The 20,891-nt window shown below is 40.8% G+C and overlaps 1 protein-coding gene across 4 annotated transcripts in view; it reads left to right on the top strand.

Moving 5' to 3' along the window:
* The window catches only part of LOC149261751 (vacuolar protein sorting-associated protein, putative (DUF1162)), a 528,477-nt gene that overhangs the window by 170,818 nt on the left and 336,768 nt on the right, over nucleotides 1-20,891 (top strand). For all 4 annotated transcript variants that reach the window (XM_089422755.1, XM_089422751.1, XM_089422743.1 and 1 more), the window contains exons 6-7: nucleotides 2,563-2,803; nucleotides 2,897-3,396. In XM_089422755.1, coding sequence (XP_089278881.1) covers nucleotides 2,563-2,803; nucleotides 2,897-3,396 — 741 coding nt within the window. The remainder of the gene's footprint in view (nucleotides 1-2,562; nucleotides 2,804-2,896; nucleotides 3,397-20,891) is intronic.

Below are 20,891 nucleotides of genomic sequence, written 5' to 3'. Positions count from 1 at the left end.
TAACTCAGAAGGATGAGTTATACAATGAACGACCTATCTCCTTCATGAGTGCTAGTTTGCAAGGACCAGAGCTCAACTACGCTGCCGTGGAAAAATGGGCTTATGCAGTGTACAAGGTAGTAAAGCACTTCAGACCCTATCTACTAAAGAATTGTTGTGTTATCTTTGGTCCGCACCCAACAGCTAGATCACTACTCGTTCAACAAGAACTGGGTGAAAGGAGGGCGAATTGGATGACCGGATTACAAGAATATGATCTAGATATCAAGCCAGTTCACACCATCAATGGTCATGGTCCAATTAGCAGCAGAGGCAGTGAACGCAAAAGCGGAATAAGAAGAGCTTGCAGGATGGGAGCAAGAGATTGAAATGTACAACGTTGAGTGAGCCTTCCCCACTACGAACATAGACTCTTGGTATACGGACGTGCACCAATACCTCGAGCATGGCACCGTGCCATCTCACTTCTCTACACGAGAAAAGAGGGCACTCCAACTCAATGCATTGTCATATCAGTTGGTGCATGGGGTGCTGTTCGGAAAGCACGACAATGGAGTACTGCTCAGGTCTTGGATCCTTGTTCAGAATGTCAGATTTGTAATTCAAATATATATATTCTTAGTTTTGTCTTTAGTAAAATACAGAACTAAGAATTCGTAAATGTGTGTGTGTGGAAGATGCCTCACCTGCACCCAGATTCAAAACTGGTGCAGCAGCACCCAAATCTACACCCATGCACTCTGTATCCCTTGATTTAAAATATTTGGTTTTGTTGCTTAATGTAGACATGGAGAAAAAAAAAATTGATTTGATGCCCCCGGTAGTAAATTGTTGCTTGTTGTCTAGTTTGACAAACTTTTAGATCCCTGTACAAACTGTGTTTTAAATTTTAATGAGCAAGGATGTGATAATACATGAGAAGGAAGCTCCGAATCTGGTTCTTCAGGGTCACAAATGGATGTTTGCTGCTATATAAAATAACTGGTCTTGTAGGAAAATAGGTGTGGGGTGATAGGGAACTGTCATGTGATGAACATATAGGAGGCAGGGGATTTCGGAATGCTTCAGAAGAAGTGAGAAATGGTACTGATTTAGATGATACACAAGAGAAGTGCAGTTTCCGAAAATGTGGAGAAAGATCTTAACAACTTGGTGTTGAGGGAACTTGTGGAAGTCCGAGAAGAGGAGTCAATTGCACGATCGGTTTCTTTTCTTTGTTGTCTGCGGGGTTTGTCTTTTTTGAACAACTTGTGTGATGGAAAGGTAGAAGACATATGACTGGAAAAAGCACTCAAGGAAGTCTAAGATGAAGTCGCTTCTATAACAATGCTAGTTATATCCAACATGGTGCCAACACAATATGATTGGTGGACTTGCAGATTGGTCATAAAAAATGGTGTTTGTAAAAATCAGCCACAATAGTTGCGATTTGCAATTAAGAATAATCTTGTGGACATGATTTTCAATGACTTAAGATAGGCCCTAAATCCCTAAAAGTTGAGAACTGAAATACTTAGCTACCTAGGTCTAGAAAATATCAGCTTGTTGTAATTCAAATCAGCTTCTACATCTGTGGTAGGCAGGCTGACATTTTCAGCCAACATTGACTAATCTGGCTAATGAGTCTTTGGACAGACAAATTGTTGGTTACTAGGTATACTTTGCATCAATCACGTTGGGTACATGCCATGCATTCAACTTTTTCTCTCACTTTATGGAAAATTCATATGTTGATTTTTGGAGTTCAAATGACAGGGACATGTGGTGCTTGCAGAAGACATCAAAATTTGAGGTCATGGACAACAAAATGGAGAATTTGAAGTGTGTTGAAATTCATCATTAACACTTTTAGTGGCTGGTTGAAGTGAGAATGTCTAACCATTACATGCTTCATGAAGAGGCTGCGGACATTTTCTTCGATGCGTTTGGTGCATATAAGTTTGTAGCTTTTTGGTGTAAGCCTTTGCTTATGATATGACCAAGAAAGTAGGGAGATAAAGTTTGGAAAGTCTAATGATATCATTATGTTAAGTGTTAATATTAAATAATAAAGGGACTTGAGAGTTGAGACATAAAGTGAGATGTCATGCTAACAAATAAAATTAAGACATGTTGTTCATTAGGCCTTAGTTATGTCTCGATCTAAGGACAGTTATATGGGTGATTGTATATTTCATAAGACACATTGAAGTTGTATCTCTATTTCACATTGAATAAGATCATGTTAACTCTGATTTTTCTCTCTCTCTCGCAAATTTTGTGCTGTGCATGTGTATGCTTTGACAAGAAAAACTTTGATATTGTTGACAATATAAATTTGATGTTTTGCAAACAATTATAGCTGTCAACCAGTATTTGTAGTTTCAACTTTCATCTTTCATATGGGATGTGAATCCTGATGTATGAAAATTGTGGGAATAAATTCCTAGGTTTTGGATATGTTCTATACAGTTGAATGATCTTGATAGTTGTTTAGAGCATTTCAATATCATTATGATATTGACAGGAACATTTATGGAAGTAGTGAAAGTTCCATTATCATTTGGCCTTGCTACTTGACAGGGAGGCTTCTTGGTTCTTCAAACAGGAGCTTTGGCTACTCTTATGGAATCATACAGAGCATACCAAATTCTTTTGAAGGGTTTTGCATCAAGGGTATTGTCTCTTCCCTTTGTTTCATCAAGACAGGGCTCTGAACCGACTTCTGGTGTGCATGGAGTTCATAAAAAGAGGCCGTTTATAGGAACTTTATCATTTAAAGTGCAACAATTTTCCTCAGTTTTGGCTCATGTGGATATGTCAGGTAAATATGACATTACTGAGATTTATTGAAAACTTACTTTAAATGTTAATTATTTTCAGACTAATTTCTTTGGATTTCCATTCGTCATTGTAGGTGGGGAGCAAGGATTTTTAGTGGAGATGGATTTGGGCACAATGTTTGCACTTGAAAATGAGAAAGAAGAACTTTCATTTGATCTTTCTCGTTTAATGATCCTTGGTATACATCCCAATCAAAAAGTTATAAAAGGCAAACAACAGGCTTGCCAGATTCCTCATTTTGGTTCCACCTCATTTGCATTGCACTCTAATGACGCCAAAAAATCAGTTAATCTCCAGTTACCTTCGTCAGCTACCAATCTGACAGGTATAAATGAATCATATACTTCAAGTGATCAAGTTGTATGGGATACACATTCTAGAAGGGATGCTACCTCAAGCAGTTATGTCTCTACAAGCAGAGATTGTCATATTCTAGAATGCATGACTGCACAATTTAGCATTGAGAGAAGCTTAGCAGAGGTTGATCCTCGCAGCTGGAAATGGAGGGGTGGATGGAATGGTCAGTGTTCCATTTCTGGCATCGCTTTAACATTCACTACTTCTGAAATTTTGGTATGTATCTGCTCCTTTGTTTAATATAAAGGATTCCTAAAACTGATCACACTTATTTAAAGTAATTTCCAGCGCACAAAGAAAGTGAAATATTAATTAGTATTCATAATTGGACAATAGTTGTTAGAATAGAGCACCTCAGATAGTTTTCATGGGCTGATTGGTTAGGCATCTTTGATTGCTGAATGTTGATAGGTTAGGCATCTTTGATTCCTGTTGACTGCTGTTGACTTTGACCAGAATTGCAGACTTTGACTTTGGATCAGATTTAACTTTTGGGCTCATCTCTCATTGGATATTGGTTGGTTGATTTTTGGGATAGTCAAAGGTTTGAGTTTGACTTATTGTTAATGAAATGGAACATTGTATCTCTCTGTTGAACATTTGATGACAATCTAATAGAAGAATAATTTTGAAAGGGTTTTCCCTGTTGTGGGTTTTCCTTGCTTGTTGACCAAATATTGTGTCTCTCTTGTTCTTGGTTGTCTTCCATTGTGCATTGGACTTACTATTCTATTTACAATTTTTTTTTTGTTACTGGAAGATTGAATAAATTGATTGCTGAATGAAAAAGAATTGGAATAAGTGATTGTGTTAAGCATAGAATAGTGGAAAATTAACAGGAGGTGAGATTTATGGTTATGTATCCTAATGATTACTGATTTCTCTTGATCTTGAGAGGGTTTTGTCAGTTGGTGTTATCACAACAACAAAGACCCATTGAGAGTTGCTCCAAAAAAGTCATTGGTACCTATTCAAGGGATGTTGGCGGAGTATTCGGATGTTGGCGGGTCATCAGGATGTTGGCGGGGTCTACAGGATGTTGATGGGACTTAAGGATGTTGGCGGGGTCTTCCGGATGTTGGTGGGACTTAAGGATGTTGGCGGGGACTTCGGATGTTGGCGGGGATCTTCAGGGTTATAAGTCGGAGTTCGGTGTAGTAGTGGTATTAAATTTAATCCATCTGGGTTGTTGGTGGTTAAGGGGTTGTTGGCGGGTTCTTGGAAGATTGAATAAATTGATTGCTGAATGAAAAAGAATTGGAATAAGTGATTGTGTTAAGCATAGAATAGTGGAAAATTAACAGGAGGTGAGATTTATGGTTATGTATCCTAATGATTACTGATTTCTCTTGATCTTGAGAGGGTTTTGTCAGTTGGTGTTATCACAACAACAAAGACCCATTGAGAGTTGCTCCAAAAAAGTCATTGGTACCTATTCAAGGGATGTTGGCGGAGTATTCGGATGTTGGTGGGTCATCAGGATGTTGGCAGGGTCTACAGGATGTTGGTGGGACTTAAGGATGTTGGCGGGGTCTTCCGGATGTTGGTGGGACTTAAGGATGTTGGCGGGGACTTCGGATGTTGGCGGGGATCTTCAGGGTTATAAGTCGGAGTTCGGTGTAGTAGTGGTATTAAATTTAATCCATCTGGGTTGTTGGTGGTTAAGGGGTTGTTGGCGGGTTCTTGGAAGGCTCTTTGGGATGTGGGGTTTGAAGGTGGGGTGATGGGGCACCATCAAGGCTGGCCAAAGGTTCAAGGTTCAAGGCTGGCCGAATGTTCAAGGTTCAAGGCTGGCCGAAGGTTCAAGGTTCAAGGCTCAAGGATGGCCAAATTCAATCGGATTTGACCACCTTAAATTAATCTTAGATAGATTTCATCCCATTCAACAACACTCTAAAGGTTGTTGTACCTCGTCCATAGAGTAGTTCTCACCATGATGATGCAACATTGCTCCTCTAGAGATGAGTGTTGGGCCATGAGATGATTCCACATGGTACTTGACTTTCATGAGTACTTAAGGGAAAATACTGGTACTTGTCCTTAGCATTTCCTTCCAAGGAGAGGGCAAACAACATCATAAACACATGTTCTTCCAAAATCATCCTTCAACACACCGATAAAACTCATGCATGTGATTTTAACCCTGATTGCATTAGTCCCATTGAACGTGGACAACCGTTCTTCATACTTCTTAGGAAATTTATGAGGGTATCCTTGAATGATACTCATATTATGTTCTCCATTGGCACTTAGTGGAGAAGGAAGGATCAAATAGCAACCATTTCTAGTAGTCCAGAGAAATAAATATGCAACAACTTGCACCACTTGGAAGGGGCCAATTTCTATAGGACAAATTACATTTCTTGTGGTGGGCCAAATTACTTTTGAAAGGAGGCCAAATTCTAGTGTTATCTGAAGGGCCTGTTGTTGCCTAAGATTTACACTTAGATGTGGGAAAATTTTCTAAGCCCACAAGGTATAGTGTTTATAGCACAATGCTCAAAGTAGGGGCTGTCACCTATTCCCTACTCACTCTGTTTAAGCTCTCTCCCAGGCAAGCTAAGGGGGTTAGTCCCTGAGGATGAAACTAAAGGAAAACTTGTTAAAACAAAAAGTTCTAGGAGATCTAAGGCAAGGCTATTAGCACTCAAAGTAACTTGATTTACAATTTATTAACAAGTAAGATTAGTAATGAGCAATGTAAATATTAAAAGATGGATTTAATTAGATCAATACGACACTTAATGAGATGAAAAATGAGAGATCGGTGCCTTAATAACAATGCTCAAATATAGATTATGATACTTGCAACTAAAGGAATGATACTTCAAGTTACAAGATAGGCAATGTTGCAAGACAAAGTGTTAGTTTAAGAAACCAAGAGATTATAAGCAATTAAAATTATGAGCAATGAGATTTAAATACAACTTGCAAGGAAAGATGGCTTGTACTTCAAGTAAAGATGATATTCAAGAGACAACAAGCCTGAAATTGACAAGTACAATGATATAAATAAAAACTTGCAAGTATAGGATAGCCTACAATTTCAATTACAATAATCAATTGAAATGCAAGAAAGGACAATGCTAGATAAATGAATATGTGTGATGCAAGAGTCTTGGTTGATTTTAAATTATATGCCTAGAGTATGGTGAATGTCTTCTCCTCAATTGCTAGACCTTGTCTTAGAACAAGGTTGTTGGGAGAAGTGTCGTGGAAGGAGGATAAGACCTCGTTAACGATACCTACCCGGTGTATTAATTTTTCATCAGTTGTTCTATGCTGGAACTATTACTTCAACAATATCCAATATCGTCCAATTTAACAGTTTCACTTTTTCAATTAACCAATGATAGTAGATCAATAGTGGATAGAACAATTATACAACAACACAATGAAAGAAACCAAAAGACAAGAGACACACTATTTGGTTAATGACCAAGGAAAAACCTCACAAAGGTGAAAACCCTTTGAAATTCTTCTTCTATTAGATTGTCATCAAATGTTAAGTAGAGAGTACAATGATCCAAATCCAAAAATAATAATTCAAATCAAAGTTTAAATTATCCAAGAGAACAACCAACTAAAAACCAAAATATCCGCCAATAGTCAAATCTGGTCAAAGTCAAAGTATCAACAGTTCTACACCTTCGGCCTATACTGTACCTAGTTTAGTACCACAACTCCGCACCCAGTTTGGAACCACAGTTTTGCACCCAGTTTTGTACCACAGTTCTACACCCAGTTCGGTACCACAGTTCCGCACCCAATTCGGTACCATAGTTCCGCACCCAGTTTTACATCTTCGACTAGTTTGGTACCTTCGCTAGAAACTTTAGATGTATTGAACCCAAGAAGAGAGAGAAGTGTTTGATGTGATGTCCAAATGAGCTTGAGGTGACTTGTATTTATATGTGTTGGAAAGGGCTAATTTTCCCTTAGGGCGACCTTGACAATTTTGACATTGTGGGCTTCATTTCAAAAATACACTTTCCCATGTCCAAATCAATTGCTTCAAAGGTCAATTTTGGTCCTCTCGAAAAGAGGAATTTAATGCAATGTTTGGAATTTGTCACTCTTCCTGTCGACAACACTACCAACCCAATCTGCATTTGTATATCCATGTAATCTAACATCTCTAGTGACATATCTCAATCCAAGGTTAACAATCCCATGTAGATGTCTCAATACATGCTTGGCAATGACCCAATGAACATGGTGAGGCTCAGTCATAAACTAGCTCAAAGTGTTAACTGCGAGTCATATATCAGGACGAGCATTCATGAGGAACATCAGAGCACCAATCGATTATCTATACTCAGAGGGGTTTGCTAGGTCCGGTTCAACAGTCTCTCCTTCATCTCCATAGGTGTAGGCAAGGACTTGCATTCAACCATGCCAAATCTCTTTAGCAATTTCACAACATATTTTCCTTGTGAAAGGAAAAACTTGGCTGTTCTTTGCCAGACCTCAAGTCCTAGGAAATAGTGCATCAAACTAAGGTCTTTCATCTTGAATTCGGAAGCCAACTCCCTTTTACATTATAGAATGAGAGGGTCTGCACCTGTCAAGAGTAAGTCCTCAACATATAACACCAAAATGAGAGGAATACCTTGGACCGTTTTGAAGTACAAGTTTGGATCAATAGTGCTTCTTGTAAATCCGAGCTTCATCAAGTATTTGTCGATGTGGGCATGCCATGCACGAAGGGCTTGCTTAAATCCATAGGGGGCTTTATTCAATCGACACACATGGGTTTTCCTATCATGTACTTCAAATCTTGGTGGTTGCTCAACATATACTCCTTCTTGAAGCAAACCATGTAAGAAAGTAGTCTTCACATCCATTTGATGAAGAGCCCATCCTTGACTTGCAGCGAGGGAAACTATCGAACAAATTGTTGTATATCGGGCTAAAGGAGAAAATATGTCATCATAGTCTTCTCCCTCTTTTTGGGAGAAGCGACAGGCTGCAAACCTTGCCTTGTATTTTTCGATGCTTCCATCTGCTCTATGCTTGATCTTATAGAGCCATTTGGAGGTCACCACTGATCTTCCCTTCGGTCTCGGCACAACATCTGATACGTCATTTTTCAGAATAGTTCATATTCTTCGGCCATCGCATACTCCCAGACTTGTTCCTTTACAACTTCTTCAAAGGTGTGAGGCTCAACTTGAATCACATTTCTCATAGCTGCAACATATGCGTGGTACCTGCATCGCTTCTTGCTTTCTTTAAATGTTCTATGGGCAACGACATGTTACTCTACATCTTGAAGCGTATCACGAAGCCATAGTGGCCTCTTCTTGGTTTGAGGATCACTTGGAGGAGGATCCAAGGGGTCCATAGGCTCCATGGGATCATCAACGATATCTTTCTCGGATTCCGACATGGAAGGACCTTATAGAATATCCATATCATCACTCTCGTCTTCTCGGGAGGGGGAGGCAGAGGAAGGTCCCTTTCTTTTCCAAGTATCTTCATCGAATGTTACATCCCTGCTAATTTCAACCTTCCTTTGACTAGGAATATATATTCTAAATGGTTTGGAATCTTGACTATATCCAACAAATGTACCTTTTCTTCTAGAGGCTTCCAACTTGTTTCTTTTGTCCTTCGACAGATGAAAAAACACAGGGCAGCCAAAAATCCGGAGATGACCAATATCAGGCTTGACGCCTATGAATACTTTCTTGGGAGTCTTGTCGTCCAACACTTGATGAGGCACCCTGTTTTGAACATATACGACAATGTTTGTTGCGTCAACCCAAAGGAACTTAGGCAACTTTTGATCTTGAAGCATGGCTTGGGTAACTTCTACAATAGATTGTTTTTTTGTCATCTCTTAGCCACTCCATTTTTTTTAGGATAGTATGGCACAATCGTCTCCTTCTTGATACCTTCTTTCCTGCAAAAGTCTATGAATTCATTTGAAATGTATTCCCCACCGTTGTTGGACTCGAAGATATTAATTTTCTTTCTTGTTTGATTTTCGACCAATGCCTTGAACTCTTTGAACCTCTCGAAGGCCTCATCCTTGTGCTTCAAGTAATATATCCAATTTCTCCTTGAAAAATCGTCAATGAAGGTAATGTAATAGAGATGGCCACCAAGTGAATGTACGAGCATTAGACCACATATATTAGAATGAATGAGATGAAGTATGTCTTTAGACTTTTTCTCGCTATAGGGAATGGTCCCCTTGACTTCTTTCCACTGGCACACCTTGGACATACTCCAACATGTTGAGGTTGAACATCGGGGATTTCGTAGACCAACTTCGTCATTTTTGGAAGAGCATCATAATGAACATGGGCCAGCCTTTGGTGCCATAGTTCGCTTTGATGATTTGTATCATGGACCATAGCTAGAAGAGGTCTTCCAGTGACTCATAGAGTCCTTCAAGCCTAGATCCCAGTGTGAAAGCATCTCTCATATAGGATCCAACGGGCCAAGAAAGTACTTTTCCTTTGATGAATGCAACCCTCATTCTTTTGTCCTCCAAAGCAGATATAGATACCAAATTATTCTTCAATCTCAACACATACATCACATCATGAAGCAAAATAGATTCCCTAGAGTCCAAGTGAAATTTAACAGACCCAAATTCTTTAACGGGATGAGTGGAGTTATCTCCAAGAATAATCTTAAAATTGGACTCCCTCTCTACCAAGTTAGAGAGAACCTCCTTATATTCAGAGAAATGATGAGTGGCCCCACTATCAACCAACCAACTATCCCAGGTATCCAAAGGAGAGGAACTAGTAAGTGCAGAAATAAGAATATATTTAGTTTGATTAGTAGTATTACTCTTATACTTGGAATTTTTATGGATAATAGCCTTCTTCACGATCACCAGGAGAGTCGCTTCTTCTATCATTCCTTCTACCATCTCTTCTATCATTTGATTTGTTGTTGTTGTAGCCATGGTTATTGTTGTAGGACCTTGAAGAATTTCTTCTTGGAGCTTCTCTCTTCTCAGGGAAATCTCGAGCATAGTGACCGTTTTGATGACAATTGTAGCATTGGACATCTCTATCACTCCTTAAATCCTTGGGGTCCCGATTGGCTTGAGGAGGTCTTCTTGAATTGGATGGATTTCTCTTTCCTTTCATCATGTTCTCCTTCTTCCCTTGAGCAACAAAGGTAGTGGGTTCTGCTTCATTTGGTCTTTGAATTCCCCCTCTAGATATCATCAGTCTTTCCTCTTGATTGCATAGAGCAAGTAGCTCATCAAAAGAAGGGATTCTTTCCATATTGTTGATAGAAGTAATGAACATGTCCCATGATGAAGGAAGGCCACTAGGGGCAGTCATCACCAATTCCCTGTCAAGTATAATTTCTTGAGCAGTCCGGAGTTGGTAGCTAATCACAGTGATTCTTATGAAGAATGATTGCAAAGTCTCTCCCTCATGCATCTTAGAATCCTTGAGTTGATTTTTAAAATCCATAATGTGGCTCAAATTGTTCAATTCGTACATGCCAACAATCTTATCGTACATTTCTTTGGAAGTCTTTGTAATATTCCTAATGGAAATATACAATGATAAAAAAAACATAGCCAAAAACACACAGAAAAATACCCAAGCATCACAACACCATTTTAAAGCCAAAAATTGCGTTGCTGAGCCATTTTATTGTAATATGAAGAGGGTACAATGAGGTGCTGGAAAGAGTGCACCTGGGCTTGCTCAAGGCGAGCTAGCTAAGCCCAAATGAACAATAAGAAGTCCTCCTCAAATATGTTGCTTCTGTATCTCCTAGATCTGCATGGAACTACCAATAAATACGCTGCTGGGTGTGATGATCTGCTACTAAGGCCTCCTTCGGTGCTCTGAAAATTCCGGGAAATTAACCTTGGCCTCTCCGCCAATAACCCACAAAAACCCACGAAGGAATTGGCCAAATGTTGACCTCGAAATTTCGGCGCAAATTTCCCTTAGCTCCTCTAGCTGCTACCTGGATTGGGACCCCTGCTTGACCCCTCAAATCTGCCCAGAAAATTCTGCCAAATTATTTCTAAGGTCCTTGTCAAAAACCAAGAAAGGGTTTGTCCTAGTTTTGATGCTCCATAATTGACCCCAAATGCTTGGCCCTCCACCACAAGTAAAATATATAGCCTGTAGCAGATGTTGTGTTTGCTGCTCCACCAAAATGCTGGGAAAGCCCTTGCAACACTTCCTCAGACTCCACCTCAAGTTTTAGGCCCAAATTCCCTCTACTCCTAAACTCCCAAGTGTGTCTCCTCCAAGCACTGCGCAGTCCTAGTGTCGTTGCTAGTGTCTCTTCCGCACAAACTCGCACTCCCACTATTGGAACAATCGGAAAGGGATGGAACTCCCTCCTTGGGCTGGCACTCGAAGTCCACTGAAGCAAGGGTTGAGATCTCCGCTCGGAGACACTCGTGTGCTAAACAACACTTGTAGACTTGGCTTCCGCTCAAGCGTGCTATGTCAAAGACAAGTTTCTGAATAGATGAATGAATGACCAAAATGAGTGCCTCTTGCTCTATTTATCAAAGAGCCTCCAAGATGCCCATGTCGACCCAACTCGACTTTCCCCCACCAACTTCGCTCCAATGAGAGTGTTGCCCATATGGGCCGCAATTTTCTCTAAGTGGCCCCCACGTACCACTAGTGGCTCGATTTTCTCCTACATCTTCTAATGTTGGGGCTAACATTTGATCAAAAATACATGTGGGGCCTCTAAACCCACACTTCCTATGTGCTAATGTGAATTAATTCAAAACTGGCCAAAAATTGATATTTCCCTGAGCAATGTCGCTAAGTGGGAATATCACAGTTCTCCCCGCCAAAAATTGCTTGTCCTCAAGCAATGCCTAAACAAGCATCGTCTCTAGCCGCTGCTCCCCACTGTCACTGCAAAATGTGCCAGGGTCGCAAATTTGCCATTGAATTGTCCTTGACCTCTGCACTGTCCTGACATGAAAGAATCCTTCAATACTAGGATCCCAGGCCATCCTGTCCAATGTGAAGCTCCCCTCACTCCACTCACTATTCTGCCCGGTGCAAGTATCAGAGGTCCCTTGCTGCATCAGTGACTTGCTAAAGCCCAATGGAAGATCTGCATGATCTCCCCCTGTAGTAGCTAGCTCACCCCTAAAGGTTATTGAGTTGTGAAGAGTTGTAATGCCCTGATTCCCTGCTAGTCCTAGAGTGGTGCCACCATGCTAACGCTGAGTTACTTTAACTATGACATACTCCCCATCGTGCGTGGACTATATCCTCCCCTCTCGAGGCCTAGTGGCAAAAAATCTGTGAGAGCCAAGCTCATCCTGTCTAGGCATCTCTATGATGCCAATATCTACCCCTCCACTGCCAATCTCAACCCTGAGCCATAACAGGACAAGTCTGCCTCACCATGTAGTGGAGGTCTCAGTGATCCCCCATGTGTCAAACCCAAAGTGAATTGGATCATCCTCTGCCATGACCCTGCTCATCACAAAGTGGAGTGATCCGCTCGCCAACCAGATTCCTGGATCCCCCAAACATACAAGGAGTTCATAACTCCCACTCCTCACAGGATGTCGCTGTGTAACGCTGTTACCTGCTAGAACTCATATGACCCTCATCTATGACCCCTATATGTATTCCCTGGGTGGACCCCAAGTTACAGGAGTATGTCTCACGCATGCGAACTTGTCCTGCTCTTGCCAGACCACGCAATGAAATCCGCTATCCCAACTCATGATAATACACCTGGACACTGCTCGGAGTCTGGGTACCCTCCTGTAGATGAAGTCTACCATCCACCGTCCCTTAAGTGGGAGCCCAGGGGTGGAACATATGCTACGTCGGCCATCAACCACACCATCCCTAAGCCTGTATCTGATAACTTATGCACCTACCAAGTGTCTCAACTGGAGAGTCTCCTCCCGGTTCATGACATGCCATGTCTCATCCAACTGTCTAGGGTGAGCCTCTCATGTTCCGCTACCTGAATGTAGAGTGTCAAGGGGCAACAACCAAACACTTTGTGACTGTAAGCAACACTGGAGGATGATGGGCAGGTATGTCCCAAAGGGTATGATCAAAAGTCTGCGGAATGCTCAAGAGTAATCTTCTAGACGACACTCTCTCTGTCGCGGATCTGCTGATAACCCCCTCGAAGCCCTGTCTTCGCAAAACATGGTGTCCCTAGAGGCTCAACAATGTCCTCATCAATCCTAGGTGAGTTGCATCCAATGGTACACCCAATGCCTTGGTCCATAAGTCTCCTTGGAGGCAACGCTCCAAGAGTCCGTTGCGCTGCATCATGTGTCATTGCATACCACCAAGTATCGCCGTACTCCTTGACATGCCACTATATGCTGCACTCTGTTCCTGTACACCACTTGATACCCTCGGCTACGATTATACCATCCTATATCGTCCTACATCCTATCTGTGTCAAGGCACCAGTCACTCCTTGCGTGTACTCAATGTAATGTAAGGCACTCCTACTCCACAATGCAACCCAACACACTACAATACACCACCATGCACCTCCATGTCCACATGTAGTCCACTGCTTAGTATTAGATACTCCCACACATCCCTGGATGTGATGGCCTAGAGTTGTGTCTCTACGTGTCGGCCCACACCTAATCAATATCATCACCTCCATCGTCACATCACTATACCCGCCGATGAATGGATCTTCACTCCAAATCCTCCTTGAGGGATTTGAGAAGCGAATCTCCCTATGTGTTAGCAGTGATGCCACCACTGCTCTGCTCCTCTGTGTCCTCTGTGCCCCGCACAAAAGTGAAGAGTCCCTAGCTCCATACAAGGAACTGTCTAGTGGCCTGCTAATACCACCTCCTCCGACAAACTCCTGACGGAGTATGTTGATCACCCCGTGATCCTGTGTACAATCATCATACCAAGACAACCAAAGGAGTATGTCCATAAACTAGTTGGCCACTGGTGCTGACCGAGACTCCCCTAGCGAATGTGCACGCTCAACTACTAGGTCAATTGTACCATCTAGGTCATAGTCAACTGACATACCTGGGAAATGATAGGTAGTCCCACTCAGATCCCAATGCCATTTTGGGCTTCCGGTATCACCAGTGCCTGGAAGCTCCTGCTGAGCTACACCCTGGTCTGCCACCATCTCCATAGTCCACTCCATAGGGTACCAACTCAAAATCTCTCGGTATCCAACCCCCATAGAGGGATTGAATGCACAAACTCTTGCACATTGAACAACCCTAACATGCGGATGCTGCGCCTTGTGCAAATTCGATCGTCTCATCCCGCTACCCAGGTCAACACATGAGATTTGACTAGGTAGCTCTGTCTCTGTCTCTCTCTCTAATGGGAAAAGGTGACCCAACAATACTGCTAACATGGTCATCCCCTCTGGTATGTCTAGGCAACTCCACCTCTCTCAATCCAATGCATAGGTATGGGCTGATAACGCTGTAGATTCTGTCAGTGCGCTTCTGAAGCGAACTATGGTGAAATCCCAACGTGGGGTCTCTATGCTGCCCCTCATCAATTGCTAGCCCAAAGGATGGCTGCACATCCTTCTCCATCATGAGCTCGACATGAGCCTCCAATTGCTCCTCCATATACAACCCAACATGCAAGACATGCGCACGAGTCAGTTGTAGTTGATTGTTGTCCAACAACTCTGTCATAGATCTGGATGCCTCTGTACCTATTGGCTCCTCATCAACAGTGGAGATGTGTCCGACACCTCATCAACCTGTGGTGCGCTACTATCACCTAAGATCTCGGTCACAACCCAAGATACCTCATCAATGCATAACTCAACAACGGATGGCATCTCATCAACGAGTGTATGCTCAACTGTCTCCTTGCCAACCATGGCCCCTTGAACTACTCTCTCATCTTCTTCCTTAATCCTTTTCATCATCCTAGCAAAATTCCACTCAATCTCCATTGGTTTGTGCATTCCTCTTAGTTTGCAAAACTCCCAAATAGAGAGGGACGCTTGAATGCTATGACCCAATGATTGGTATGCCCTCCAGTTTTCTCCCAATAACTCCACATCAATTGCAATCATGTCCAGATTCCTAATTGCGGAATGAATCAACTTCTCCCCCACATCAATCATCATTTGTTGCATCCTAATCACCTCATTCAAGGTTACTGCCATGTTGTTTGATTCTAACCTTTCCTTGGCTCCCATTATTTCTTAGCTTTTATTCTGGTCTTGTCATAAAACGAAGGGTTTCCCACAGGTTGAGCCAAGATTATGGCTCTGATATCACTATAATATTCCTAATGAAAATATACAATGATAAACAAAACTAACATAGCCAAAAACACACAGAAAAATACTCAAGCATCAGAACACCATTTTAAAGCCAAAAACTGCGTTGATGAGCCATTTTATTATAATATGAAGAGGGTACAATGAGGTGCTGAAAAGAGTGCACCTGGGCTTGTTCATGGCAAGCTAGCTAAGCCGAAATTAATGATAAAAAGTCCCCCTCAAATATGTTGATGCTCTATCTCCTAGCACTACGCTGAACTGCTTAGAAATACGCTGTTGGGTGTGAAGATCTGCTACTAGGGCCTCCTCCGATGCTCGGAAAATTCTGGGAAATTAACCTCGGCCTCTCCACTAATAACCAACAAAAACCCATGAAGGAATTGGCCAAATGTTGACCTCGGAATTTCGGCCCAAATTTCCTCTAGCTCCTCTAGCTCTGCCTAGATTGGGACAACTGTTTGAACCGTCAAATCTACCCAGAAAATTCTGCCAAATTATTTTTGAGGTCCTTGTCAAAAACCCATCAAAGCCTAGAAAGGGTTTGTCCTAGTTTTGATGCTCCAAAATTGACCCCAAATGCTTGGCCTTCTTCCACAAGTAAAAGATGTAGCTTGTAGAAGATGTTGCATTTGTTTCTCCGTCTAAATGCTGGAAAAACCCCTACAACACTTCCTCGGACTCCACCTCAAGCTTTAGGCCCAAACTCCCTTCACCCCTTAACTCCCAAGTGTGTCTTCTCCAAGCATTGTGTAGTCCTAGCGTTGTTGCTAGTTTCTCCTCCACACAAACTCGCACTCCCATTGCTGGAACAATCGGAAAAGGATGGAACTCCCTCCTTGGGTTGGCACTCGAAGTCCACCGAATCAAGGGTTGAGATCTCCGCTCAGAGACACTCGTGTGCTAAACAACACTTGCAGACTTGGCTTCTGCTCGAGCGTGCTATGCCAAAGACAAGTTTCTGAATAGCTGAATGAATGACCACAATGAGTGCATCTTGCTCTATTTATCAAAGAGCCTCCAAGATGCCCATGTCGGCCCAACTCGACTTTCCCCCACCAACTTCGCTCCAATGAGAGAGTGTTGTCCATGTCGGCTGCAATTTTCTATGAGTGGCCCCCATGTACAACTAGTGGCTCGATTTTCTCCTCCATCCTCTAATGTTTGGACTGGCATTTGATCAAAAATACATGCGGGGCCTCTAAACCCACACTTCCGAAGTGCTAATGTGAATTAATTCAAAACTGGCCAAAAATTGATATTTCCCTTAGCAATGTCACTAGGTGGGAATATCACAATCTTCAGAGATGAAATATAAACAAGTAGATGATCTCTTAAGGAATCAATAATGATCTTCTTAGCTTTAATCTCACCTTTCTTGTACTTGGATTTGGCAGCTTGAGAAGCATTTTCTGGTGGAGGTGAAATCTTCCCTTCCACATGCTCCAAGACATCATACTCATCTAAAGTGACATTGATCCTGGTCTTCCATGTTGGAAAGCTAGATGAGTTAGCTAGCTTTTCACTGTCCTTGAAGTATGAGGTAGACATTTTTACCAAAATATTTTCCCCTTCCAATCACTTGCTGGAAGATGGATGCTCTTGCTCTATGTCTCTTGGGCTTGTTTTCACCTCAGCTTTGATACTGTGTTAATGTTTCATCAATTGTTCTATGCTGCAACTATTACTTCAAGAATATCCAATAGCATCCAATTTAACAATTTCACTTCTTCAATTAACCAATGAAAATAGAGCAATAGTAGATAGAACAATTATACAAATGCACAATGAAAGCAACTAAGAGACAATATTTGGTCAATGACTAGGGAAAAACCCCACAAGGGGGAAAACCCTTTGAAACTCTTCTTCTATTAGATTGTCATAAAATGTTCAATAGAGAGTACAATGAGCCCAAATCCAAAATTAATAATTAAGGTCAAAGTTTGACGTATCCAAGAGAACAACCAACCAAAAACCAAAATATCAGCCAATAATAAAATTTGGTCAAAATCAAAGTATCAATAGTTTTGTACCTTCAACTTGTTCTGTACCCAGTTAGATGCCACAGTATTGCACCTAGTTAGGTACCACAGTTGTGCACCCAGTTCTGTACCACAGTTCTGCACCCAGTTTGGTACCACAGTTCTGTACCTAGTTCAGTACCACAGTTCCGCACCTAGTTTGGTACCACAGTTCTGCACCTTCGGCCAGGTTGGTAACTTCGCTAGAAACTTCAGATGTATTGAACCCAAGAAGAGAGAGAGAGAAGTGTGTGATGTGATGTCCAAATGGGCTTGAGGTCACTTGTATTTATATGTGTTGGAGGCCTAATTTGTCCTTAGGCTGACCTTGACAATTTTGACATTGTGGACTTCATTTCAAAGCTACACTTTTCCATGTCCAAATCAAGTGCTTCAAAGGTCAACTTTGGTCCTCTTGAAAAGAGGAATTCAATGCAATGGTTGGAATTTGTTACTGAGCTCCCACATTAACACAGGGCTTCTAGCAACCCAAGTGCCTCCGTTCCTACAAGGGACCGGGCCACAAGAGAACTGCAAGGTCACTCATTTTAATTGTTGTTTATCAAGCTCCTTAAATTGAATGGTGGAGAAGGTTGTTTTAAACTTTCTATCACGCAAGCTTATGCTTGGAGGTAATTTTTTAAAGATGCAAGTCTGATCTAGAAATGCAAATGCTTCAATGAGATTCAATTGTAACAATATGCTTCAATAAAGGAAATGCCAATCCAATTATAATCAAGATTTACGATAATCACTTAAAGCACCTTACAACAATGATTCAATGAAGCAAATTAAGGTTACTCAATGAAACAATAGAAATGAAAGAAATGTTGATTATGCCATTAATGGAAAGTGCTCCTTAAGATGTTCTCCACTTATATTATATTGTGACAGTGGAAGCAAGTGGGAATTATATGATGAAAGCACAAGTAAATGATGGCATATGAGATTGCTAAAAAGAAGATAATAGAAAGACTACTTTAAATCTAAAATGCAAATGAGTTTAAGATAGATAATTCCTCAAATGCAAATAGATCAACTTACCAAAATGCAATGCGAAGAAAATGTAACCCACGAGATTAGATCTAAAATATGATGACAATGAAACTCCAACTAATCAAATGAGAGGAAGAAGAAAAGTTAGTAATCAGATCTAAGACTAATGCAAAAGAAAACTAAACTAAGAGCATGAGAGGTCCTCCCTTTTAAGTAAGGAGAAGGGATACCATGGGAAAATCTCAAGCTCCCTTAGGCAACAAGATCTTTTATTATTATTGTTACAAAGAGAGACCCTTAGACAAAAAGAAGGGCTCTTGAAACCTTGAGGAGGGCTACAAGCTCTGAAATCAGATTTGTCCATTTTTGGTGAAGTGCCCGAATCCTACGAATCGGACACGATTTGAGGGAATTCGAATCCCTAAAACGTGACACAACGTGTCCTAATGGGACACGATCGAATCTCGGTCGTATCCTGATTTTGGGATTCGAATCCCGTAAAAGTGAAACCCGCGGGCTTTAAAACAACACATTCCTTTTTATTTTTTACCATTTTTCTCATTCCTTTTTGCAAACAATGAGCTGTGGGTTTGCTGCTAGAAGTTTGGAGTAAGGAGCTAAGGGTTTGGAGCGTTCGGCAAGGAGATTCAAGCACTAGGTAAGTGCATTTCATCTCTATTTTTTTGCATTTCTATTACAACAGTTTGTATATGCATTTCTTTTACAAATTTGTGCATGTTTTGTTTATTTTTTTTACAATATTCATGGTTCAATCAAGGGCAGCAGGTAGGGGCAAAGGAAGGGGAAGAATGCCTCCATTGGAGATGGCCCTCCTCCCCCAATATCATCAGAGTTTTCTACAAGTAATGTTGAGGGAAGACTTCCTCCTAAAGACAACAGTGAGAAATATCCCTTGTGGAAATATGTCACAAGAGAGGATGGGCCAAGCACCAAGGGGAAGGGAGGAGGCAATGTGCATTGGAGATGCAACTTTTGCCACAATACTTTCACAAACACATATTTTCGTGTGGTTGGCTTTACCAGGTTGTGGAGTTGGAGCTCGTAAAGTTGTTCCTTTACAAAAGAGGAAAGAAATGGAAAAAGAGTTCACTGTTGGTATGGAAAATGTGGCTGCAAAATCAAGAAAAACCAAGAATGATGACCCCCTTCCATTTTTGAGGAAAGGCACCACCAAATTTCCATTTGAGAGTTCTATTGGGGGACAAGCAACAAAAAGAAAGACAATTTCACTTGGTCCAATGGACAAGATTTTTCAAAAAGAGAAATGGGAAGAGCTTGATCTCACCATTGCCTTCTTTTTCTATCAAAACTTCATATCCTTTAATGTTGCACGCTCACCTCTATTTATTGAGATGTGCCGAGCTCTAACTCACGAGTCTCCATCATGGTATGTGCCTCCTGGTTCAGAGAAGCTTAGAACCACATTGTTGATGAAGGCAAAAAAAGAGGTGCAAAAAATGCTTGAGCCTATGAAAGCATCATGGCCAGGGTTGGAATTTGACAGGCATTTTGCCCGTTAGAGACCATTTTACCTGTAAAATACGTTGAATTTTTTTAAATAACCGTCTGACCTGACGTGTTTGGAAGGATGCAGAACGTATTTTTGACGCTTAAGGTTTTTTTTAAAATGTTATTAATATCATATCCAAAGAGTGACACCTTTCCACTTCAACTTGGAACACTATAATAAATCGATAATGATCTTATCAACAAATAAACTTTAGAAAAACCCAACTACTTTAGGATGATGATTATGAAGAATTGAGAGAATTAGAGGGCAGTTTCCTCGACTTTATTTTACATAAATGGTCCGCTGAAATTAAAATTTGTCTGCACCATAAGTTCCGTGATTGTGGTTTCAACAAGACTTGCTGAAAGATATTATTCATGACCATCTTGCTATTCAGAGCTCGGTTATTATTAAGTATTTTAGTTTTTTTTGGGATTGGAATTAAGTATGGGTATCTTTTAAAGAAATTGTAGATTTGTGTGGATTAAATAATTTTATTTTTTTAATGTATAAATTAATTAAGTATATTTAAAAATCTCTCCAATTTTAAATAATTAAAATTTGATAAATATATTTTTTTTTAAAAGTTGAGTGTTTTTTATGATGTTTTAGTTAAAAATATACTTGAAATATATTAAGTGAATTTAGTGAATTGCTTTCTATAATATTTTAATATTTTTTTGTTTGTTTTTCTCTTTTTTTTAATATATTGGGAAAATTGATTATAATTCAGTGGTGAAATTCACATTGGGGACAATCATCACTGGCATCTAGCCTATCCATAATGCAGGTTGAATCATCATGGTTTCACTGGCAGCTATCCATAACGCAAGTTGACTCGTCATGGTTATTCAAGAAAAACTACTCCCTGGAATTACCCTACTCGGAGTCCGAGTTTGACTTTCACTCTTAGAAAA

This window comes from Pinus tabuliformis, chromosome 6, assembly GCF_031772625.1.
Source record: "Pinus tabuliformis cultivar Carrire ecotype Pingquan chromosome 6, CPIR1, whole genome shotgun sequence".
NCBI classification, from domain to species: Eukaryota; Viridiplantae; Streptophyta; class Pinopsida; order Pinales; family Pinaceae; genus Pinus; species Pinus tabuliformis.
The sequence above is the reverse complement of the archived record's forward strand: the minus strand, read 5'-3'. Positions and strand labels throughout refer to the sequence as shown.